This window comes from Centropristis striata, chromosome 18, assembly GCF_030273125.1.
Source record: "Centropristis striata isolate RG_2023a ecotype Rhode Island chromosome 18, C.striata_1.0, whole genome shotgun sequence".
NCBI classification, from domain to species: domain Eukaryota; kingdom Metazoa; phylum Chordata; class Actinopteri; order Perciformes; family Serranidae; genus Centropristis; species Centropristis striata.
Window position 1 is genome coordinate 5,496,698 of NC_081534.1, and position 25,958 is coordinate 5,522,655.

The following is a 25,958-nucleotide window of genomic DNA, read 5'->3' on the forward strand; positions in this document are numbered from 1 at the left end:
CTATGTTGTCTGTTTGCTGCATGTTGTGTCTTTGTCTACTCTTTTGGCTGCTATCCTCAATATGTCATCAGCCTCTTAACTTTACACAAATCATGCATCAGAAATATGTTTAAAGAAGCACTGAGAGTGTCAGGGGCCACACAGCGCAACGACACCACGTGCAGTATCTCTGATTGATACAAAGTGAACTGCTCATTACAGCGACATCTGTGGCCCATTGTTGTTTAATATTTGATATTTTCTTTCATTCCAATCCCTTTGTTTTCTGTGCCTCCAAAGTGTGATGTTATCACTGTCTGAGGAGATTGCTTTTCAGCTCGCTCCCTCATTTCTTTGGCAGTTATTACATCTGAAGTCAGAGAGGTCACCTCAACATATTGCACAGGTTGTAGAAAGCCATCTGTTAGATTTCATATAATGTAGCGGCCCGCTGGCACTCATGGCACATTTCAGAGCAATAATACACCATATCCAAACTACATCCCCAAAGTAATTTACACAGCAACATGTCTGACAGGCAGACAATATGTAGCTATAGCTGTGCCACATCTAATACAGAATTGCATCACAGTAGGACTCCTTTCAGAGAATGATATTAGATACCAAAGGTGCTTGTTCATGTCTGCAGGCTTTTGTGACTTTTACAGCGAAATAGATTCAAATGTGTGAATATCTCATTTGCCCTAATCACCATTCTTAGCATCATGATCATTATAATCGTCTTCTGTTGCTGCAGCAGTGTAGTTCACTGTTATCATTATGATCCTTATTAGCATTCTTTGTCATTGTAAATAACCCAAGAAGGGGATTGTTCTCACACTCTTGTGCGATTATATGAAAGCACAATGGTCTAAATTGGCTTAATAATTCTTTAAAATCAAATTTACTTTAGTTATAATTGACAATTTCTGAATGTGGCTCATCACAGCTGAATTAATTTAGAGAAAACAGTGGATCATCGACACAGTAAATGGTGATGTCAGTGGTCAGGGTGGAATGATGCTACAACATCTGTTTAGTCTGATGGAAAGCACTGTGAAGGAAATGTCTTTCTCTTCTTTCCTCGAGTACACACACAGGAACTTTGTCAAAGCAACCACATGACTCAATCCACTTGGGAACAATGGTTGGCCAAACGACACTATTTACTTTGTTTTTTTCTCCTTGTGTAATAAACTTCATTATATTACAACAAATATAAAAATATGCATTTTTACTGATTGTTTTTAATTATGTTACAACAGCCGTTCTCATTTGCAGGTCATTTCTCAGCAGGAAATGGGTAGAATTTTCCAAGGCTGCAATAATTACATCATGCTTGTGTTATTTGCATCCGTGTGTGTGTTTTTGTGTTGCGTGTGAGCTAGTGTGTGTAGGAGCAAAGAGAGGAAGAGTAATTAGATTTGAGAGAAAATGAAATCAAATGAAAATGGAAATGCATCTGTGTGAATCTGTGGGTAAACAACAAGGGAGGGAGGTTTTTGCATCCTGAATGCATTATCTTTCCTGAGTGTGTTTGTAGTGTGACCATGGACTGTATGAAAGAAGTGGATGTAGCCAGCATGATGTTGTCTACTGGTTTATGGACTAGTTTTAAGGACACGTTTGGCATTTTGACCATATTTGGACAAGAGGGTGGAGCTGCAGTTATCAGCTTACGCTAGTGCTAGCTAGCTAGCTTGGTGAGCAGGTGCATTCACAATTCACATTCACTGTTATGTTAATTGGGATGCCAATTTTAGCTTGCAAGAAAAAAGGCTTAAAATAAAATGCATTTACTTTAAAAACGCCTTAGAGTGTCTTTCAATACAACTAAACCCTGAACAAGACACTTTTAGACCAAAATGTTACAGTTAACTTTCATGAACTGAAAACACACTGTGAAAGGGTCAAACCTCTAAAACACAGAAACCCAAAAACAGGTTCACAGCTGTTTAACACTGTGGCATGGATATGCTTTGCTCCACCTTTACCCTGATTCTTTTTGTAACCGGCGTCTAATGCTTGCGATTAGAAATAATTCAGGTTTGAGGACATCCACATTGGTTTTACTTTCGGACCCGGAGGTTGCTCTTGAGCATGACAGCTTTGTTTATTGTTAACATAACATCATACTGATGACCCATGATGGGAACATTAGAGGATGACCTTTGAAAACAAAGGGATCTGGTGCAAAGTACAAGTAGAGAGAAAGAGTTTCTGTTTTGCTTTAATTTGCCTACACACACACACACACACACACACACACACGCACACACACACACACACACAAACACACGCACACACACCTATGAGGTCAGCATTAAAACATAGACTATTTGAGTCAGCACAAAGGGATCGCAAAGGTGCTACACTGAGAAAGTAGCAGCTGAGCTGTTCTCATCCTCCACCTTATCTCCTGATCTGTGCTCCACTTGCAGAGGTGTGTTGCTGAGGGGGCTGTCCTGCTCTGAGGAGGAAAAACATCAGAGATACAATCACTGAGATGATATCTCAAAAGTCTGCTACACATAATGCTCCTGCCTGCCACCTACACTCCCTTTATGATGTACCACATTAGAGACTTATCTCAAATCTGACTTAAAATGAGTTGCAGGGCCTATCTGGCAGAAAGGTTATGGTCATGGTTATCGGAGACATCAGAGAGCCGTTTGAGCACTGAGACATGGTAATCCTTCTCATTATCCATTTCTATGTAAGCCATCATTTTCAAAATATAGTAAAAACAGGAGGGTAAAAAAGTGTATAGATAGTATAGGGTGGATATAGTGCTGGCAGTGTGGTTGCACAGGGGCCAATAAGGCTGGGGAGCCCATAGAGAGCAGGTCCTCTGCTCTGTGTGCTGGGTGGAGAATAGGGATGACCACGAGTACCACCTTGGAATCATGCCTGTGATCAAATAAGAACTCATGTTAATTTTTTTTTTTTTTAAATATAAGATTTGCGGCTCCATTCCAACACTTTTTTGTTGGAATGGAGCCACTCTTTTTTTGGCCAACAATGGCTCTTTTGTTCGTAAAGGTTGCCTACCCCTGTTCCAGACATACCTTACAGACATGGCAAGCTAACATTGTTCTCCCAGTTAAAAGTCCTGGGTTGGTTTGCTTCATTACTGGACGAAAGAGACTGATGCATTTGTGGTTTGCAGAAATGTAAAATCTCAATATTGTTTGCTGTCGACTGGGCTTACTTTATGCCACTGAGCATAAGATGAGGGTGCATAAGTATTCATTTTTTCTGACCTCCACAAATGCTGTGGTGGTAGGCTGCAGTCATTTGAGCTATAATGGTATGCTAAATACACTGACCCATGCCTAGCACTCATTGCCACAGGCATGGGTTGTTTGACATGCCAGCCTCTGTTAGCCAGATATAGTAGAAACAGATCATTACTGTCACAGCTAATGCTGCTAATGTTGCTTACTGTGACAGTAATCACAGGTCCTTCACTCCTCCCTCTCTCTTTCTCCCTCCGTCCACCCTCCGTGTTTGTCTCCGTCAGGCTTGAGGCTATTTCGCCTAAAGAGAAAGCCTTTTGAGACGACAGTCAAATGTTAATAGCTGCCACTCTGTGAATACATGGCATATTCAAAGCAGCGCAGCAAACAGCACCGCACAGGAACCTCTGAAACTACAAGTGAAGGCAGGCATTCCCTTCGAGACTTTCATCATGTAACCATTCATATTTTTTAGACTAAATGATGCATGCTCTTATCTGATATCCGCTGCCCTCAATCTAGCGTGGCCTAGATTCTTATTTCACGACAACGACTTCCCCGTCCAGATTTCACAGCACAATTGGAGGCTGCTGCCTATTCTGATTTTCCTAAAGGCAATGTCAAAAGTAAATAGGGAGACAGCCTTGTTTGTTTGAACTGATTGTCATGCAGCAGTTATCCCCACTGTCTTCAACAAGGGGTTGTTTGACACCCACAGTAAAATGAGTGATTGCATAGAAGTAGGATTTCAAAGCAGCTCTATGTGTGTGTGTGTGTGTGTGTGTGTGTGTGTGTGTGTGTGTGTGCACCTGCCAGTGTCTGTAGGTACAAAACAGCGACTGGGGTTGTCACATGAGACACAGCAGCACTGCAGGCAGGAAGTTGAGCTGAAGTGATGAAGTACAGTAGCAAGTGATGTCCTCGCCAACACTTCATCAACGTCTACTTCCCCTGCCGTATCCCCACCTCTGTGTCTGCTGCTTCCACATGTTGTGTGGGACTCAAACAAGTCTCGATTGTTCTGCATGGTTATAGCATGAAAATCATTATGAAGTGGTTATTATTCCTCTAAAATTGAAAAGAGAAGCTGCAGCTTTGCTCAAATGGATTTCATTTGTATGGCACAAATGCTGTTTCAGAGGCTGTTCCACCCCATCAAGAAAAAAACATGGGAGAAACACTGTTGCATATGAAATGAAAAACAGGATAATGAAACAGTAATTCACTTTAGATGATGGAAATGGCAGTAAGCCGAACATAATCATGCTATGATGGAGTTCTGTGACTACATCATGATGCATGGTATAGAAAAAGGAAAGTGAATCGTGACTTCTTGCCATAATTTTCCTTTCTAAGCAGGCATGAAACGTACCTTTTGGCACAAAATTCGCTCATAAACCGAGCAGAGTGTTCTTTCCCAGGAGATTAGAGCATGGGGTCCCTTATGTGTATTTCAGTGTGTGTGTGTGTGTGTGTGTGTGTGTGTGTGTTTATGTTTGTGGTCCTGTACAATATCCCCTGGGGGATGGAGACAGGTTGCCATGGCAGCAGCTTGAACGTTGCGTGAATTGCAGTGATGTGTGTGTGTGTGTGAGCGTGTGTGAGCTTGTGTGTGCGTTCTCATGCAGAGGCCAGACAAGGACAGCGTGCTCTCGTCATTTTGGAGCTCATCATACAGGCTCTGAATCACTGAAACAAGGACCGGTTTTAAGTGACCTTCCAAAATATGAATATCCCTTCAATGTGATCAAAATGCCTTCACATTAGAGATAAGCTGCCTGTGTAATCACAAAACATTGACAATTGACATTTTGTCTATTTCAAAAGCAACTGAAAATACTGTATGAAAAATAAGCTTAGTTCTGATTGTCCATTCAGAAAAGAATGTCACTAAAGACCTTGCATACCATAGCTTACTTCATTATATTTGAGTCATATACTATGGTGCTCTGCAGGGGGTGGACCTGATTAAAGTGAGCCCTTCAATAAATACCACTTATGTGAAGTCATTTTTGAAACTGAAATGTGTTATTGTTTTGGGCTGTATGATATTTTAAATCATAACAAATGCCCCTTTCATTGCATTGCTCTGGTATTTGTCTACACATGCCTGTATTATTATGTCCACCCAGACATGGACAAAATAACAACATTCCGGACGGTATGATGCAGTCCAGTACAACAACAAGGCGTCTCTTTTTTAGGTCAGAAAATATCTTTTAGTATTCTGTTTTGTCTGTGACACAGGGACGACACATTTTTTCAAGTTCTGCTATCCTCAGTGTCAAAATAAATCTTCATGTTGTTCAGTTCACGTCCTTCTGTTTTTAATAACTATTTCATCATGCATTTACAAATAGAAAACCAGGAAACAGCCATCAGGGACTTGAGCCTGCAATTTTGATCTAACATTGGTAACGGTAGTGGATAGTTGTTGTCTTTAGCTTTTTTCTCCTGAATTTGTTTTTTTAACCACTCAAATCCAGGACCAGAGCTACCTAAAGGACCTAAAGGCCCCAATTGGTTTCTCCCATTCTGTGCATTGTGTATGTATGAATCAAAAACTAATATAATATAAACTAATAGGACTCCTTCAATGTCTCTGATTTCGGGCCTCACTGAATGTTGGTGTTGCCTTTGTTATTTCACCTCATACTGTGTTTAAGTGATGCATACAGTATGCTAAACAAAATTACAATAGCTTCTTTGCATATGACATCCAGATGGAGGGCAGGCAACTGGAGGCAGTTTGCAAGGCAGTGACTACCAACACTGCACAGGTGTCTGTGATTTGCATTGTGTACGGCTTTTCTAATCAATCAAATCAGGGAAAAACAAATTTTTTGAGGCCTGAAAATAGCAGTACATAAAAGAGAGCAGTAAAATGGACGGAGAAATGGTGGCAGATGTGGATCAGAAACCTCCATTTAAATCTGGATTAGTGAAATCAACTTACATTAAGTCGGTTTTGAGTTGGTATTGCCATACAATGACAATGTGCTGTGACATAAAAATCTCCATGTATTTTATTCAGGACCAGGTTTTTAACCTTAGTTAACTAGCATGCATCCATGTACTCTGCATATACGAGTTGAAAAAGCAATATAAAAATGCTACCTGCTGCTTGCAGGATCATCCAACCCTTTCCCATCATCACTTTCCATTTCCAGTTTCCACAGAATATGGATTTATCACTTCCTGCCCTCCATTTCAATGGTCATCGATTGCAAACACGTGGTTCACAAATGACCACAAACTACTCGCCACATTGTGAACCTCAAGCCTTTAGGTCCCAACAACTGCCTACTTGCCCCTTTATAATCCAGCCTTGCTCAACAAGATCCTCAGTATAAGCCTTTGGGCTTCCTGGCTCTCCACTCACATCTGCTCTTACTGTATGATTCTCTTCTTGTGCTTTAACCTGTTTTAAGTTCACACTTCTGCAATTCACATGAACTGCTCGTCTTTGGACTGTGAGGAAAACCACAGAAGAAAAACAACACAGCAGCCACCCTCTGAGGCAACAGTGATAACCACTGAGCCAGGTGTTCATTTGTAGTCTCTCCAGATGTGTTACAAGGTTGAATAATGTATGAAAAGACAGAAAATTGCACATGAACATTAGTGAAATCAATGATTCAGATAATCTAATTTTTCAACCATGAGGCATAATAACCTGCAATATTGTATACTGAATGCTCTCTCCTTACTGTGCTGTGCTCCTGTGGTATGACTCCCCTGCAGATCGTGACTGACTCATCAGTAGCAAATGCAGTATAATGTTGGTGTCTTTGCCTTGCGTCTCCAAAATGTCAAGTGTTCGGGAATTTTAATAAATCTGCCTGGTTTTTCCTGTGACGCCTTTGGCAGTTCCATGCAGGTGTCGCCGTGCCAGGAAATATTTCTACACATGGAAGACAATATCAGCTGTCAGATGGAGCAGAGAGAAAACACAAATCAAGACACCAGTGATGTTGTATTTGCTGGGATTTTCTTCCATTTTCCTGGCAGTTTTGACAAGTCATGCTTGATGCCTTAATGCGTCTGTCACTTTAAAATATACATACTGCATAGTGCAACAATGTCGTAATGTCTCTCAAACCGTCAGCACTTTAGCTTAAAGACATTCACATTCACATTATTGTCATCCGGACCTATAAAGTGGCACATAAATGAGAGATAGACAAGGCGGTGAAATGCATTTTCGCTTTGCAGCTGAGCCATTTGGAAGGCTTAAGCTGCTAAAGCTGTGTGATTTCACTTCTGCGGCTCTAATGTATGACTATTATTAACCTCTCCACTTATGAGTGAGTGAGTCACCCTGTCCAGTGACAGGGCTGCCACAAGTCCTCACTCAGCTGTCTGACTTCATGAAGGAGAGATCCAAGCCAGTGACGCCAATCCTGTCTCCCCCTCGAGCCAAGATCCTTCCTCTCCGCGTAGAGGAGGTCTCGTCTGCGTGACCTGCCACTCACAGCCACTCGCACTTCCTGCTGCCTCAGAGAGGAAAGCGGAGAAATGTCTCACAGAAGAAAAAAAACTCTTCAGGCGTTACATCCTGCATTCATCAGCACAGGACATTTTCATTTTGATTTGGCCTAATGTAGCAGTTCATAAACTGTTGGTCAGAAGCCAGGAGGTTGAGTAAAGGTCAACGGAAGTGTCAGTGTTTGTTTGATCTGCTGAATTGTCCCCTTGGGTTTACCCTCATGCTGACTGGACAACTTTTCAAGCAATGTGTTCATTAATTTGCACTCATGCATTTCCTGTACTGCCTTAAGTAGACAAAATGTGTGTGACGGTAAAGTTGTTAAGTGTCATAAAGGGGTCAAAGCCAAATCATACAGTATGAAACATTGCCTGTCCAAGTGGACTTCATTATATTGGAACAACGTGAGTGACACGCCAGTAGCTAACTGTTATGTCATGAGGACTGTTGTTGCAGGTAAGAGATTTCCAGGATGTCAGCAGGTACAAGCTGCCAAGCCTGTCAGTCACTCTATAGTAGGGAATGTGTAAAATAGTGAACCTGTCATTGGCAGACAGTTGGAGCGGTGGGGGTTGTTGTTTTCTCGCTAGTTTGGGGAGCAGGCGTTAGCCGATAAGTGAGTGTTAAAGCAGATGCCAGGGCAGAGAGCAGCAGAGTAGACAGTAAAGTTGGCTGTTGCTGGCCGAAGTAGCCTGTATTCTGTTTGCAAATAAACAGAGAGCGAAACTAGCTTGAGCTAACATTAGCCGCATGTGTGCAGCAGACCACACGCTGACACTGAAGTAGCACGGACACCCACAGCAGGTGGTTAGTTTATGGCTATTAGTCAGTTAAACCAAAGTCTGGTATCCACGTAGTTATAGCTTCACATTATGGGAAAGAAAATTGTCGATGTTGTGTTGCTAAGGTAACATTACTGCAACTGGCACATTGCCTGTGTTGGTTGGAATTAAAATACCAATGCAACATAATACGACGTCTCTCCACCGTCCTTCAGCATTCACTCTGATTGTTTAAGGCCAAGATACTTAACAGCTATTAGCCAAGCTGAAGGAACCACACTACAGTTGGAAGCCAAGGGCTAGATGGGTAACATTGTCGAGAGGTTACTTAAATGGGTTACTAAATGTGATAACTTTAACTTCCCTTGAGACTTGCATGTGACTTGCACACGTGTGAGTTACTCCCACCTCTGCTTTATAGTACACACCAGAGCTTTAAGTGTCCTCATTGTCTCAGATTCTGAGAAAAGATGATCACACTTCAATGTTGAATGCATGCATCATAATGAAAATGGATACTTCTGAACCTCTTAGAGTATAAAATAACACTATGCATTTTCACAATAACCAATGAGAGCAACATCGTATGAATGGGCAGATATGATTACAAATGAATATTGCATTACGTTTTATCATTGCAATTGTTGTGTGAAGAGCCGCTGAACCAAAGAGAGAATGGGAAGAAATGTGAGCATCATCATAGCATCAGTGAAATATTATCTACCCCACTCCTTCCTCTCTTCCCTCTCAGCAGCTCCATCTCTCACTCCCTTGGTTAAAAACAGGCCTGAGGTCCCAAAGCGCCATGGAGGGCAGAATGTGGCACATGTACCCATCCCCAAAATAACTTGAAATTGAGGGGTATTGCAGCTGTTGCCCTGCACCAACACGTTCACTATGGGTCATAAAAAGAATGTCATGGGAATTTGTATAATTCTCAACAGAAACTACAAAAATAAACCTAAAGAAACCATGAGAACAGGCTCTGCAGTCAAAACAAAACTGAGAAAACCTCTGATATTGATGTCAACGCTCTCATTATGACTGTTTGTCATGTTTGCTTTTATTGGTTTGACTTGCTGCCCTTTGCTCGCACATATTTCTGTACAATTATGTATTAAACATGTTGTTCCTCTGCAGGGCTCTCCAGCTGGCATTTACTGTCTGACACAAAGAATTTCCAAAAAAGATGTTGGGGAGGAACAACACATTTCTGTCACTTTCATCCCTCTTTTTCTCCTCACCACTCGTCACGTTCTCCTGCTGCCTGCTTTTCCAGCCTCCGTCCTCCTGCCTCGCTCTCCCTCACATCATCTCCTCTCACTCTTGCTGAATGATCTCATTCCTCCTATGCCTCTGCATCTATCTTCTCGCATATGATCGAATTTCTCAGTGGAAGTTGCCCGCAGGGTGTGGATGTGACAGTGCCGATTCTTGCTGGTGTCAACATGAGCTGGCTAGCTGCGTTGCTATGTGACAGTGTGAAATTGGCTATTTTCTGAATGTACAATGCAAGGAAAAGAACTCTCGTTTGAGTGGGTTTCATGATGTATTCGAAGAAATATCATTTGATTGCAGCCACTGTGAAAAACACATTCCTCTGGTGGATTTAGACCTTTAGGTCTTCCTGTTACTTCAGAATTACAGGGAAAGCTGACCTTAGATCATTTTCTACAGGGCAACACAGCCCTATTAGGAAGTTGGTGAGTAACATGGCTTCGGGGATTCAGAGATGCTCACCCGTCCTCATTGACCTCTGTAGTCTTCCAGGACACATCTTGCTTCAGTGGTACACACAGAGTCAGAAGCTTTCGCTGGAAGGCACTGCTGGGGCAGCCTGCCGTTACTCCTCGGCATGTAGGCGTGTCTGGAGAGCTGATGAGCCTCAATGGATTTTCTCGAGTGCTGCTCTCCACTGCGAATGAGTCACACAGTATATCAGGGAATGGGGGCAAAAGGAATCTTTGGGGATTATTATTCTGATTCATGCACAGCTGTGGTTTAGGCTTAACAGAATCCCTATTTGGGGGTAGAGTGATGGACAAATGCAGAAATGTAGTGTCATAAAGGAGAATGTACTGTGGTAACATATGCATACATCACTGTGTTTATTCAGGATGTAACCTGCAATATTTCCATCATTCAGCAGCATGTTGATATTGTTCTCAGCTGAATGGGTGAGACAAAAGCAAAGCTGTTGTTTGGTGAAGAATGTTCCAGCATTATAACAAAGAATAAAGTGGGTGGCTCACAGAGATTATATCACAGAAACATACATACACATAAGCTCGAGGACTGCGATATAAAAGCTTGTGGGTGCAGCCACATTCTGAAACTGTGAACCACCGTTTCTGAGATGAGAGGCCTCTGTGTGAAAAATGCATTTCCATGATGCGGGGGTTTATTCAGGCAGGCAGCGAGAAACACAAATTTAGAATAGTGCATGTTTGTGTATGCGTGTGTGTGCTGCTACTGCCTGCGAGCAGGGGAATAAAGGTTAAATTGAACACTTCTGTCAGTGTCTTGAGTCCAGCTGCAAGCATTCCTCTCACCGCCCCGGATTCCTACGTGGAATTGCACAATCCTGCTGTCACGCCCCCTGGTAATCTAGGAAGAACAATGAATAATGAACCTCTTCCATCCTTCGCCTTGTAATGTATTATGGGGACACAATTCTGCACAGGACAGGAATTTGTTGCAGGAGATGTCTCAAAAGCACACAGCCCTGTGCCAGATTTTAATGAAAACCTTTGGTCAGAGTTTTTTTTCCATGCTTGGCAAAAATGGAATACCATCCCATTTCATTGCAAAGGTATACATTGCTTTTACATTTTAAACATGCAAATAAGTACCTTTTTTTTTTTTCAAGGACAAAAATTTCACCTTGACTTTCTTTGCAAGGAGACCCATTTTCCTTGTTATCAATAACTATATCTTATTAATGTTATAATAATAATAATTATTATTATTATTAATGATAACAACAATAATAATAATAATAATATGCAGCTTTGTTGAATTCTCGATTGGTGAATTAAGGCATTCAAGGTTGTGATGTTATTTCTGAATAATGTACTACAAGTGGGTCCTTACTGCAAAAAAAATCCTGCAAATAGGTTTTGCATCACCTATTTTGCACTATTAACCCCTCACTGTACAGTATACCCTAGCCTACTTATAATTCATGTTTTTTGTTTGTGTTCATCATTGTAATGTAATGTGATAAGCTAATGGACAGTGAGTGGGTCATTATTGCAATATGGTCTTTCAAATAAACTCTGCATCACCCTGTCATGAGTTATTTTGAAAAAATTACCCACTTGCTATACATTATGCCTTTGCCTATTGACAGTGCATGTTTTTCTGTTTTTGTGTCCATTGTTGTAATGTAATGTGATGTTACTCGCATATCCTTGCAGATGAGAAAATGTGAGAATGTGAGTCACATTAGTCACATGCGTATTTGTTTTCTGCATTTATTTCATGTTTAAATAAGGTCTAACATGATGGCTGCATGCAGTGTTTTCCATTTAGATGACACTATAATGGTGTGGATGCAAATGCATAGAGCTGAATAACTGAGCTGGATGGTGTGCTATTAACTGAGCTGGATGGTGTGCTATTGTGAGAGCGGGATCCCCCCCTTGCTTTCCCTTGAATGACATTTCAGGAGGAAACACATTTGTAACACAGCACGTACAGTAGCTATACTCTCACTGCCTCTCCCCCCATCCAATTTACCAGCGTGCGATGCATTTAGATTCCTGGGGGTGTAGCCACACTACATGGCTCTCACATGACTGCACTGCATATTATAACTCAGCTCTGAAGCCAATGGGGTTCCGACGTGGTAGTGACGTCAGGGGGCGGGTCGGTGTGCTCGTGTATGTGTGTGTTTGAGTGTGCGCGTGTGCGTGCATGTGCAGCAGCCCCCTCCGCCAGGCAGCAGATCTCTCTCTGTACAGGCGCAGTGTGTGAAGTGTGTGCAGCTCGGCTGGCCTCCCTCCGCACTGAATGGACTAGATTCCCAGCCACGTAAGAAGCACAGCGGCACCACGGGAGAGAGGATGTCCTGCTGAATCAAGGGATAGGCCTGGGAAAGTCGGCCGGCCGTCCCTTCCTTCCTTCCAGCAGCTTACAGCAGCAGACATACAAGACAGACGACACTTTTCTTCCACTGGACTAGACCAAGAGACAGAGAGAGGACGTCGACTCCCGCACACAAAGAGCTACAGCAGTTTTTCCGGATGGGGTTTTCTCCTTCTGTGCTAGATGATGCATGGATATGATCCTGGGGAACAAGGCCGTGCACTGACCTGGTACTAGTTAGCCAAGGAAGCTAACTAGTTAGCTCTGCACCTGCTAGCCATCATTTGTCTGTCGTATTTCGGCTAAATTCAGCAGCTATATTTAGCTTGCAAAACTTGCTTTATATATATTTTGCTTGTGCATTTTTTTTCTGTGCCTCCAAGCTGCATACAACACATTGTTTCCGTTTTATGAAACGTGCCATACCATTAACCGGTAAGATAAGCTAGCAAACAAGCAGCGGGTTAACTTAGCACCCGTCATTCATTGTAAAGCTGACTTTTGGTAGCCTTTGTTGCAGTCTTGTCGTGCCTGATCGCACTGCTAACGTTTATGAAATTGCAGCCGGTTTGTACAAAGGGTTTTCAGTCGACTTGGGACAGCAGTGCTGTCATTTTAGCCTGGCCTTATCTCGTGAATGGAAAACAAAGGGGGGCAAATGAACAGTTGAACTCTGCAGAAGAAACACAGAGACCTTTTTTGTTGTATGAAAACCAAGGAGCCAGCTTTGCCTGTTGATAGTCTGCCAGCAGCAAGGCGCAGCTGATTCAATCCTTCATCTGTTTTTTTTTTACTTCATTCACGATTTACTAAAAGTATCCATTTGTGATATTGCACAAAGTGGTGCCCTAATCGAGGAGGAGAAGAACAAGGAGGAGGAAGGCCCCCCCGGTTTTGTGGAGTTATCACACTTATTCCTCATGAACATACAGAGGTCAAATCCAATTAACATTTCACGTTATGGGAGATCGCGACACAAATCGCACGATTTTGAAGAATTATCTTGCTTAAGGACTACAGAGTCTCACCAGAGTTTCAGTCCCAACCTCGGGTCCCCCAGCCCGCCGGAGACCCCGGACTCCTCGCACTGTATCTCCCGCATCGGGGACTACCTTTTGTTGGAGCCACTGGAGGGAGACCACGTTTTCAGAGCCGCCCACCTGCACAGCGGGGAAGAGCTCGTATGTAAGGTTAGTAAGCATATGCAATATGGTATCTCACCTTTATGCACCCCAGGTAGGTTATCTACCTTTCCAGCTTTACTTAAAAAAGGGGTTAGCAGTGTGAAAAGAACACTTTCAGTGCAAATATAAAGTGTTTCTCACCTTTGCATTCATGAATGATTTCATTTGTACATATTGCCACATATGTAATGCTTAGTTGGTATCTATGCTTTGGCTATTGCAGCAAATCCACACCCCTGAACTTTTTAATAATTGCTTGAATTGTAAATAGAGAGCTGGCAGAGCAGCCTAATGGAAAAAGTGAATGGGGCGAGCTGCGTGGTTTGGATTGCATGATGTAACGTTGACAAAGGAGTGAGTAACCACGCACACACTCTTCTCCGTGCTATTTTCGCTTTACCCGTGGCTTCTCTCTTTCATAGTGCAATGCTATAATCGTATTATTTCACCCTTGGTTTTATATTGCCGTGCATAGTCATATTGCACACATATTAGTGGGATTGTAATCTTTTGAGGACAGTTGTTGCTGAGGGAAAAGCACACAGGGCTGGGGAACTTTACAAGTTCAGCCAGCTGCTGTGACATTGACCTCTCTAACCATAAGAAATAAACCACTATTCCCTAAAGGTTGAGGTCAACCTTGTGGCCTTTCCTCACTACATTAATAGCCTGTATTGACTTTTGGTATATTACTGATTATAAGGGCAGTGGGGTTGTCCCTGAGGTACATTCCACCTTAAGCAGGCTTAAGTGGCTTGATGAATTGAGACATAGTTACATGCACCGTTGGACCCATAAGACACGACATATCCAATAACCCGTATCTTTTGACTCCAGATAATGTTTCGTCATGGCAATAACAAATTAATGGCCTTTGGCTCAGCCTGTGAGCTCACTGCCTTTTGACCTCATCTGCTTTGTGCCGCTTTCAATACAGTACCAATCAATCCCCACTTCCAAGATTGATCACTCCTTCCAAGCTGGAAGCCTGGGTCACAACTTAAGATCTTGAGAGCTGTGGGGTGTATTTGTATTGACTGCGAGCAGAGGAGCCCTCTCACCTGAACTGGTTGTGCTGAAAGTCAATGGGGGGTTACTATGGAAACAAAAGAGACACTGCAACCCCTGGCTGCAGCACAGAATCATTCACTAACATGATGCTTGCCTCTGTGCAACATTACTCCTCCTGCCGAAAGAGTAAACACAAGTTCGGTGTCACAAGAGTGTAGTGTTTATATTTTGCTTAATTAAAGAGCAATTTGAAACTCTCAGTTGGGTTTGTTTGTTTCCTGTGTTGGAAAGGGGAACATTGGACATCCTGACACAAAAACAACCACCTAGTGAGACAGTCATAAGTCACCCTAGATATAAAAAAATCCACTTGGCTAAAATGTAGGCTGTAAATATAAATGCTTTCCTGTCTTATGATTGCAGGTTTTTGACATTGGCCGGTACCAGGAGTCACTGGCGGCCTACTTTGCCCTGGGCCAGCACCAGCACATTAACCAAATCCTGGAGATCTTGCTCGGGGAGACTCGAGCCTACGTGTTCTTTGAGAGAAGCTATGGCGACATGCACTCTTTCGTCCGCACCTGCAAGAAGTTGCGGGAGGACGAAGCTGCTAGACTGTTCTATCAGATAGCCTCGGCTGTGGCACATTGCCACGACAACGGACTGGTCCTCCGTGACCTCAAACTGAGGAAGTTTGTCTTCAAGAATGAGGACAGGTGAGTTCTGCAAAAACAACATTCCCTTTTGTCGATCGACTGTCACTTTGGCATTTTTTTCCCCTCTCTGTTTTATCTGAACATGTTGTATGTGATGTAACTGCATAATGTAACCGTGTCAGTATTATCTGTGTTACGTCTCAGCTTACACTGAGGATAGTGTAAACTGAGACGATCCAAGACTGGCATGCCTCTCCCAGATGTTATGCAGAGTACAGGAAACATAAGCCCTTTGTGTCTCCGAGCTATTTTTGTAGCATTAGTAGTGGATAAAATACTTGAATACAGCTTTTATAGCGTATAGAATCACACTTTGGGTGGATCATTGCAGTGCAGTTATTCCAACAGTGAGCAAGAAGCTACCAGAACTAGCTTTTGCATGACAGACAATCAATTAAGCCAAGCTTTTGCCACTGCTGCACTTCTGTAGTGATCAGCAGGAGAAATCTGTAGAATCATACTTGCACAACAAAGGTCTACTGACCCCTAGTGGCAGAATTTGACAACTACATGCATTAAAATCCAGGCATCTGTTGCCACAGCAACCCAAGATCACCTTTTTATTAATGAAGATATTTTTTTTGAGATTTTAGTAGCTGCCAATTCAGACTGAAAACATTTTCTGACACATTTGTCAATGCAAATGCTTTCTTAGATAAACTTCCTTATAGCCAGTTGTGATCTAACACCCGTGGCAGAGGCACTGCCACTGACTGCACCTCGAAGCCCTCTATCTCAAAGTGTGACGTCATTCTTTGGCACTTACTGTGGAAAAAGGGAAGTTGAGCTGCCTCACATATAAAGTACGGGTCCAATGACCTTGAATACCACACCAGACTACTCATGAGCCGGGATGCCGAACCCCCCATCCCATTAAATGATTGATGTCGGGCGAATTCTAAGAGTGATACTGCAGGTTCAGATTTACTATACGGCCTGTCATGAATCCTCTTACACCTTTTCAGTCCTCCTGGCTCAGTGGACATGACTGCACAGATACAAGAAGACAAAGCTGTTTTATGACATAGACATAGACTCTGGCTTTGACCCAAGTGTGTGATAAAAGGCTAATGTGAATGCATAGAGGAGGAAAAGGAACAAGACCAGACATAAAATGATACCTGAGCTGGCTTCCTCAGTATGTGCCAGCTCCCTGACCCTGTTCTGTCACGCTGCTGTTAGCCTTTGACCAAATAGCAGCCTGTTTAAAGAGCATCGGTCAAAGGTTGTCCTCCAGTGGAATCCAACACAGCTACTTAAACAGGCCCCGTTGATGTGCTCCTCCTACATCAAGCTCATGAGACATTTTAGGATCAGCACACATGTAGCTTAAATAAAGACAATGAGCCTCTGTTAGAAAATAGGCTAAGTCTTCTTTTTTTTGTATTCCTAAGCCCTCTTAACTGTAATTGCAAGGTTGCGCATGTCCTCCAAATGAGCTGTTATCAAAGCAGTAATACGCTGTATTTAAAAAAAGCACATGGCTCTTTATCTCGCAGAGGAACAATAGGCATTTGGCTCAGGGAAACAAAAGAATTTTCCTGATTTGAAAACGCTCTATTAATGAAAGGAAATTACTATAACTGACAATGAACCAGTGCTAATGTATGCACATGCCACAGATGGCAAAGAATACATTCTTGAGTATGTCAAAGTGAGTGCTTCTTGGTTTCCTTTTTCCGAGTTGCTTCCAGCAGATACTATCACACACCCCGGCTCTTTGTGTGGTGCGTCGTGTCTCATGGACCTCACACGCAGATGGCAGCATTTGCACAGCCCCACAAGTGTCTCTTACCATGCACGTGGAAAATTTTCTTGCCTGAGCCTCTCAAGATTCTTTAGTGACAACGCTTCTGAACAACCAGCCATTATTATCAGCACTCAAGGGTATCGTGGCTGCTATTGTGGGGTTTAGAGAAGAGTGCAAATAGATGCTATTTTGAGGGAGAAGAGCAGGAGAGAAAAAATAATCTACATTGTCCAGTCCTTGACTCTCTGTGAACAGTTCAATGCATCCAACTAAAGACGATCAGTCAGCAGTAATTGTGTTCCTTTTGAATTGTGGAGATCTTTTGGAAAGCCTATTTGTACGTCAATGCTTTTTGGCCGGGCTTTTATCTAAGTGAAAGGAAATGTCAAACTTAAGCCTTGAGCATTATGTGCTCTACTTCCTCTGATATCCAAAAGCGATGGATCTAAAACACTTAAGATGCCCATCAGAGCAAATTACCCCACTTGAGTATCTTTTGTATTTCTTTTTTTTTTGTTCATTGTCATCCAAAATTTGACGCTATGATCAGAATTATTCAAATTAACAGATTATTCTGTGTCTCTGTAGTTCCAAAAGCAGTATGATCACTTTCAGTGTGTTTTTGTTTCCCTTGTGTGTCTCCAGAAGCCTCGTGAAGCTGGAGAGCCTTGAGGACACTTATATCCTAGACGGTCATGATGACTCCCTGTCAGACAAACATGGCTGCCCAGCCTATGTCAGTCCTGAGATCCTCAATGCCAATGGCAGCTATTCGGGGAAGGCAGCTGATGTCTGGAGCCTTGGCGTCATGCTTTATACCATCCTCGTGGGGCGCTACCCGTTCCACGACGTAGAGCCCGGCTCTCTGTTCAGCAAAATCCGCAGGGGCCACTTCAACATCCCCGAGACGCTCACACCCAAGGCCAAGTGCCTGATCCGCTCCATCCTCCGCCGGGAACCCGCAGAGCGCCTCACCTCTCGGGAGATTCTGGACCACCCCTGGTTCACCTCCTCTGGAGCACTAGGGGGCGCCGCAGTGCACGGCAGAGGAGAAAGAGAGCAGGAGCAGATGGTGCCTGAGGTGAACATGGAAGAGGAGCTGGAGCAGTTCTTCCGCTGAGCAAAAACACCAAGCACAAACGGACGACTCCGCCACGGTCGGCTCTGCCACGCTCACAGCAGAGCCAAAAAAACAGTAGTTTAGAGATTAATAGGTGATCATTTGTCACTCATAATAAAGGTGTTTCCATCTTGTTTCCTTTTCCACCATTTCATGGAAAACCTTGAGCCTGGCATGACAAATGGCATCTATACGTCACCTGGCGATGCACCTCCCGCTCGGGGAGGTTGCCGCCAGACATGCAAGTTGCAAACAATGTAGCAAATGTTTTCTTGTTTTTTTTTTTTTTTTTTTGGGATCTGTTTTTGGTTTAATGTGGTGCTCATAAAAGTAGACACATTCACCATTTTTGACACTATGGAAAGCATGAAGGGACATAAGAACACAGGAAACCAAGGAGAACAATTGAAAATGAACTGACAAAGTGTAACACCACACCTTTTCTTACAGATTTTCTTTAAAGATAGCTTTAGGTGGTACCAACTTAAACCACAGACCCAGGGTCAGGATCCACAGCCCCGAGTTCTGTTGTTAAAGAAATACAAGGTGATTGTCCCTGACCTGGGAGTATTGGTTAATAAAAGAAGCAGCTTTGGCTTTATCATCATCATCATTAACATAGTTGACATCTTTGTTTCATTGTTTTGTTTCGTCATCTCGGTGTAAATCAGTTTGACATTAATAATTCTGTCACTAAACTCCTCTACGGCCTTGTTTTCAGTAAATTGTATATTTCTGCCTCAGTCTCTTGAGCCTTTACCACACTTCATTCATTCATTCACCACCACACGTTTCTTTTTTTCGTAACATTTATTTGTTTTGAAGCTATTCCACTCTGTTGTTATTGCTGCTTTAATATCACTCCCTAAACCTCAATCTTAAACAGTTTTGTCTCGGTAAACCTCCAAACATGGCATCATGCACTTGATGTGTTGGGCGAATGGACGACTCCACCTCTTAAAAATTAGCTTCCTCTTATTTAAATTCATTCTTCAGTTGTAGGAACGAGAACGTAACATTTATTTAAATTGTAACAGCTATATATATATATATTATATATATAAATAAATATATATATTTAAAACTACATTGCAGGGTTTTTCTTTATTCAGAGATTCCTTTTTCATGTATAATGTAGGCAATATCTTGACACAGGACAGACACAAAGAAGAAAATGTCTGTCTGAAGTTTTTGGAATACACAATATCTTCTGTGCCAGTATTCCGGTGCCCCGACAACCCATGCCACCCGGTCTCCCTCATTTCTTTTTAAAAACTTGATACGAGATATTCAGTGATAGTATTGCTATGACATGTTCACTCCAGGACCTCATGTTAGTTTTCTACTGCCTGCGTAGGTTCTGTGAAACGGCCATGCTCGGAATGGGTACCAGTGGACATGTTTTGTCGTATCTCAATGTTACTTGAATTTGTGTTTTTATCTAGTCATTGGCATGTGCCCCATGAATGCTATAGCCTGCCTAGCAGGGGGGAGGGGCGGGGGGAGGAGGGTGCTTGTTTTTTAAGAAAAGTTAAAAAACATGAAAATTCTCAATTTGCTACTTTTCTGAGTTGCTTTTCAATAAAAAAAAAACCTATTGCTTTCATTGTTTTTGTAGACTGAGCTACCTTTTATTTAAGTTGGTGCTGATTTGGTGCTAATGTTTAGTCCTTTTTGTTTCATGGAGGGGGGTGGTGCATGGTGGGATATCTGCCTCAGATGTTCTGATTGTATCGTAACAGATTCTGGTGTTTTGTCCAAATTTATTCAGTAAATAAATTGTGAACTGCTATTTGACTTTGTTTTTCTTCTCCATACACTTCATCAGCACAGAGTGACAACGACTACATGCAGCATTACATGTCTGTGTGTGTTTGAGGGCTGCAGCTATGGATTATTTTAGTAATCAAGTATTTGGCCAATTAATCCACTGAGTAATCTGATGAGAAATGTTTTTCCTTATTAAAGATCAACAGTAAATATACAAAAAACAAAAGACGAGTCTCTTAAAATGTATAATTTTTTTCTTTTTAGAAATAAATTAATTTTTTTCTTGCTTAAATTGAATATATGTCAAAATGAAACCTATCTAGTACCTTTAAAAGCCATGTTACATTCTGGGCTTCGTATAAAATATTTTATGAAATGCAAAAACAAACATTGTTAGCAATACTTTCTATGTGTAATAATGTGAATTAAACTTTTGAGACTGGCTGTTATAATATTCTTACTTACCTTAACTTATTAATTAATTGATTCATTACTGATGCTTCCTATTATTGCACTTTGTTGCTGCTAAAATGCAAATTTCTCCACTGGCTCAAATAACTGATTATTTTATCTTAACATGGAAGAAAAAAAATAAATTTAAAGGTAAAACTCATGCTTAATTATTTTAATCAACTTAAACCTTCTCATCACTCTCCGCTCAGATATACAAAGGACACATAATGAAAAAATGTTTCATTAAATATTGCGTTACATCGTTCATGAATTTAAACTGTTCATTAAATGATGACATCTGAGTGGAATAATCCATATAATATATTCTGATGGTTCATCAAAGGGCTCTCTTTCTTTGATATTTGACTAGCAGACAAGAGATGCCTTTTCATCCCCAAGCCACATCTTAGTAATTCCAGCTTTTTAGTCATCCATACATTAAAAAACAATTATTTTCCACTTCCAGTACGCGCCCAGCCAGTGTGCCTTAACAAAATCGTTCCCAGTTCATCACCAGATTGCAATCACTGACAGAACTTGAATGGATTCCAAATGAGCGAGGAGAAAAAAGGCTTTTGCTCTGTCTGAACCGTTCTGTCAGCCCCACTTCATCTAAGTGATTGCACACATGAGGCGCTACGAAAAAGCTCTTTAGTTCAATAATTTTCCTGGTGGCACTCTCACGAGACGCACTCAACTACAGTCTTTTATTTTTCCGTTCATTATGACAACATTGCAGTTCTTCAAGTGGAGCTGACACCCCTGGTTCTGCTGACCTCAACGTGTCTTTGAGGAGGAAAATCACTTCAGATCCCATTTGGTCATACAGCTAAAGGAGGTGTGTGTATGTGGACCAACGTGTGTGTGCATGTGTGTCTCTGTGCGTGCGTGCCTGGAGCTCTTCCACCTGTCATGTTGATGCAGAGTAATCCTGATTAAGGTTATATCTATCAGACAAGGCAGGCAGCTGCTGTCAGAGCCCAAGTTGTCTATCTCCATGTTTAAAAAAAGGGATAAATCAACATCCTTTTTGCACACAATGACAATTTAAAGTCATGTGTCCCTGTTCAACACCTGCTGGTGTTACACTGTTTTGACAAACTATGTCTTTCTTGTTTTGGAGGACACATTCTTCTTCCAGCTGATTCCTCAGAACTGACAAAAGATAAGATGTTATTGAAACTTGGAAATTTCACAAGTGTGACTTTCTAAGTCAACTATATTCCAGGGAGCTACATAAAAAAAACCCAGTTTCCAATGTTGAAAATGTGTTTTTGGCTATTATATCCTTTCATAACACATCATTGCACAATGTATGAAACTCTTCAATGGCCCTCTTCCATCATAAGAAGACAGCAACATTGGCTGCAGTTTATTTTTAAATGTACATATACATTGTAATTACTCTCAGCTTAAACAATTTATGGTATCTTTCTCATGTAGTTATCATTTGTGACACTCTATACGGCTCTTTTATTGTTCCTGAAGTCTCTAAATCAAAAGCCTTCATGTTTAAAGCTCTCTGTCTTGGAATAACCTACCTGCATATATTCAATCAATATCAATTCTTCACTTGTTCAAAAATCTTATTATACGCTTAATGGTGTATGGCCATAAAAAAATATAATTTATGCTATTATTATATTTGCATTATGTATGTATGGCGTGGTTCTGTATGTGTTTGTATGTATATGTAAATATACATACAACTATATGATAATTAACCATATAACTGATAACAAACATACTATGCGTATATACTATATATATACATATATACTATATATGTATATATATATATATATATATATATATATATATATAATCATATATATAATAATTTTCCTGAAAATCTCAGTATGAGCCATTTCTATGCTCTTATTTGAGTTTGATCTCCAGATTTTGTTTGGCTTATTATTCAATATTTTATGTTTTATTTTGTTTTGTCCTGTCACCCTGTGTGTTAATTCTCTTGTGATTCTTGGTTTTGATTTATTTTATTATAATTTTTTTTAATTCATTATTTTTTGTGTATGTTTGCTTTGTTTTATGTTGTCATAACTGTGCTTGCATTGTATTGATGTGTAGAGGACCCCCTTGAAAACAAGTAGGTTCATCTCAAGGTGTTATTCCTAATAGAAAGCCAATAAAGAGATTTGGGGGAAAGAGAAGAATTTCAATGAATAGATGGATCCCTGTGGCATGAGCACACCAGGTTGCTGCCTAATAAAGCCAAGCCAGTGAGTGCTAGCCTGACCTCTAGTGGCCTATGTGGTGGAAGGTACCTCAATGTAAAAACATTCAGTCAAAGAGAATAGTCCTGCCATGAAAAATATATTAAAAAAAGTGAATCAACCCATTTAGTGCTATATTACCAAATATATTATTGGAATAATAATACTAATGCAAAGAAATGTCGACCACATTGTTATAAGGACTTATAAACTGTAACTAATGGCTTATTAAAGATTAATAGAGAATTTTGCAGATTATTTTTAGATTAGTTATGAGCCTTTAAAAAATAACCCTGGGGTTGCCAGGTTGTGCTTGGTGTTAATCCTCCTCCACATCACACTTTGGCTTTTAGGTCAATCGATTATTTGATCTCTGACCTCTGACCTCCAGGAAATGAGCATCTGGATCAAAATCCGTCAGCAACTGCAGACTTAATGCTTACTTAAAAAAAACATATTTATTACTTCGAGACATTTTTAATTACTTACCAACTGATTGCTTCATTAGACTTTATTAATGAATTAATATTTTTCACAACTTGGCAACCCAAAGATTGTTCTTATGACAGTGGCAGTCAAGCACCATTTCCATTAAACCGGGGGACTCACAAAAGACAGACAGTTTAAAATATACATGGCCAAACTTAAAAAATGCTGGATCCTACATTTCCCCCAATGTCACTGGCCTGGCCTGTCATTAAATTATACACCGAGTCCTAGGCAGTGAAGTTATTTCATGCTATAAAAAGGATATAAAGGAGTTTATTTTTCAAAAACTTTGGAAAGCTCCCTCTTGAACCACAGAGGACATTATATAACTGTTTTAACAGGCTGAGTAATACTCTGCATGACAAGTCAACAGAACTTGTAGTATAAAATTGGTGATATATTGACACAAATGCATGGTTCATTTGTTACAATTGTTCTTGCGTTTTCATGGTTTTTGGCTGTGATTGTAGGGTTGCACTTGAATTAGTTAAAAGCAGTTTCAATCTCTCTGCTGTGTAATTAGGACTCTGACTAGTTAGAGATTGCAGCTGGGTGTGGGTTTTGCAGCTTCTCAGTGTAAACAACACTCCCGAGGCAAACCTATTTCTATTTTTGACTGACCGAGTATATAAATTTAGAAAATTCTAGTTGCAAAAGTCATTACTGGTTGCAAAGATATAGATTTAAAGGCTGGTGCAAGCCAAGACCAGAATTGCAGACAGCCACATTTCCCCACACAGCTTGCTTGTATTGCCTTGTTGACATGAATGATTCATCCCATGTTTACACATTCAGCGCTGTGCATTTCCACAATCTGTCAAGCTGACGGTGAAAGCTGTTGACATTCACAAACTTTTTCAATACTTAGAAAACACACGGGTAACATCTCACACTCTGGTTCTGTTTGAGCTAAGTAATTGATGTGTGTTTGCAGCTTATTGTAGCACCAGGACAGCCTCAGCTATTTAGTTAAAGGGGGAACCATTCAAATCATGAGCTCATTTTTTCCTTCTGGCATTTTAATGTGTTTATCTAATGTCCTCCACTCTCAGTCATAAAGACAAACCAACATACAGCCTTGGAGTGCTCCATTAACACTAAATGGAAGATTAACTTTGGTGACAAGCATAATTTTTTTGCCTACTTGAGGCATGGTAGTGCCGCCGGTTCCAAAACATATGCAGTGACCCGCTGACCTGCTAAATCCTGCTGTCGAAGTAATCTTCTTTCGCAATCCAATCTCTATGGAGATTAATACGAGTATGAGATAACAGATTTAGGGAGGAAGTACTGTGGGCTATTTTCTCTGATGAATGGAAGATATTAATAATACTATCTCACTACTGTGGGAGATAGAAATAGTCTCAAAGCTCACAAATGGAAATGAAAGCAAAAATGTGGGATATTACATGTATTATTGTGTTATGTATTATTTCTTGACATTTGAGGATGCATTGCATAGATGTGTGTTGAATTTCTGATCACATTTATACATGTGATACTGTGCTTTATGATGCTCATAGACATTTCCACGTCTTTCTTGATAATAAAGCAGGTCTAGGTGCTATATAAATTCGGTGAAAGTATCAAAACAGTCAATCCACAGAGAAATGCAGCCTATATTCAGACACTGTGCCTTTAAACAGGCGGTCAGGGCTTCCATGAGCTTATGATGTCACAATTATACAATACATAAAAAGTGTCGCTGCAGTGCTGCTGTATTTTATTAATTTATCATGTTAATCTATATTATTATTATTATTTAGCTCTAGAGGTGGTTCAGTTCAATCCAAACTACTGATTTCAGAGCAGATGTTGACTATGGAGCCACATCATTCAACATAGACCTTTTCCTTCTGTCCAAATGAATACATGTTAAACTGAACAGCTGTGTTTACCAAAAAGAAAAGGAAAACCAAGGACACTTTCGGTTCATTTTCTACGAAGGCTTAATAAAATGAGCTTTCTGTGAGATAACAAGTAAAGAAGTTTTTCTGAGTCCAGTTTTAAAGCAGTCACTTCGCATTAAAAAGAAATTGTTTGGAAATTGGACTAACGTCTATATCGTTCTCTTTTTTTCTTACTTGCTTCTGTAATTTATTGACTTATAGCCTCAACTGATTGAACAATTGGTTCACCTGTCTACATTACTGACATACTTATAAAGAACACATTGTTTCTTTGGACTTGTGCTTCATTAGGTAATACAGAGTTGAATAAACCTTGTCAGAAAATCCCTAAGCCTCTCTTCAGCATTTAAAATAAACTGAGGCAGACGTGACACCTGCAGTTGATATTGTTATTCTCTTTTGTGTGCTTATATAATCATACAAGGTGGGAGATGTTAACTTAGAAATGATGGTAATAGAATAATTGTTGAAACCTACTCGCTGTGGTGGAAGAAGTATTCAGATCCTCTACTCAAGTAAAAGTACTAATATCAAACTGTAAAAATACTTTGTTATAAGTACTAGTCCTGCATTTAAACTGTTACTTAAAAAAAGAACGTAAATAAATAAGCGCTTTATAAATGCAATGTATTATTATTATTATTATTATTATTATTATTATTATTATTATTATTATTATAGTGCAGGACAAATAGACTTAAGAACTCCTTTGTCCCTCATGGCTCAGGCTGTACAACTCCTCC

At 40.7% G+C, this 25,958-nt stretch overlaps 1 protein-coding gene across 1 annotated transcript; it reads left to right on the forward strand.

Moving 5' to 3' along the window:
* The first annotated feature begins 12,442 nt into the window (after window positions 1–12,442).
* trib2 (tribbles pseudokinase 2) lies at window positions 12,443–20,151 on the forward strand. The gene is made up of 3 exons (XM_059356533.1): window positions 12,443–13,768; window positions 15,197–15,489; window positions 17,885–20,151. Exons 1-3 carry the CDS (start codon window positions 13,499–13,501, stop codon window positions 18,357–18,359), a joined length of 1,038 nt encoding a protein of 345 aa, XP_059212516.1. The 5' UTR covers window positions 12,443–13,498; the 3' UTR covers window positions 18,360–20,151.
* The last annotated feature ends 5,807 nt before the right edge of the window (window positions 20,152–25,958 follow it).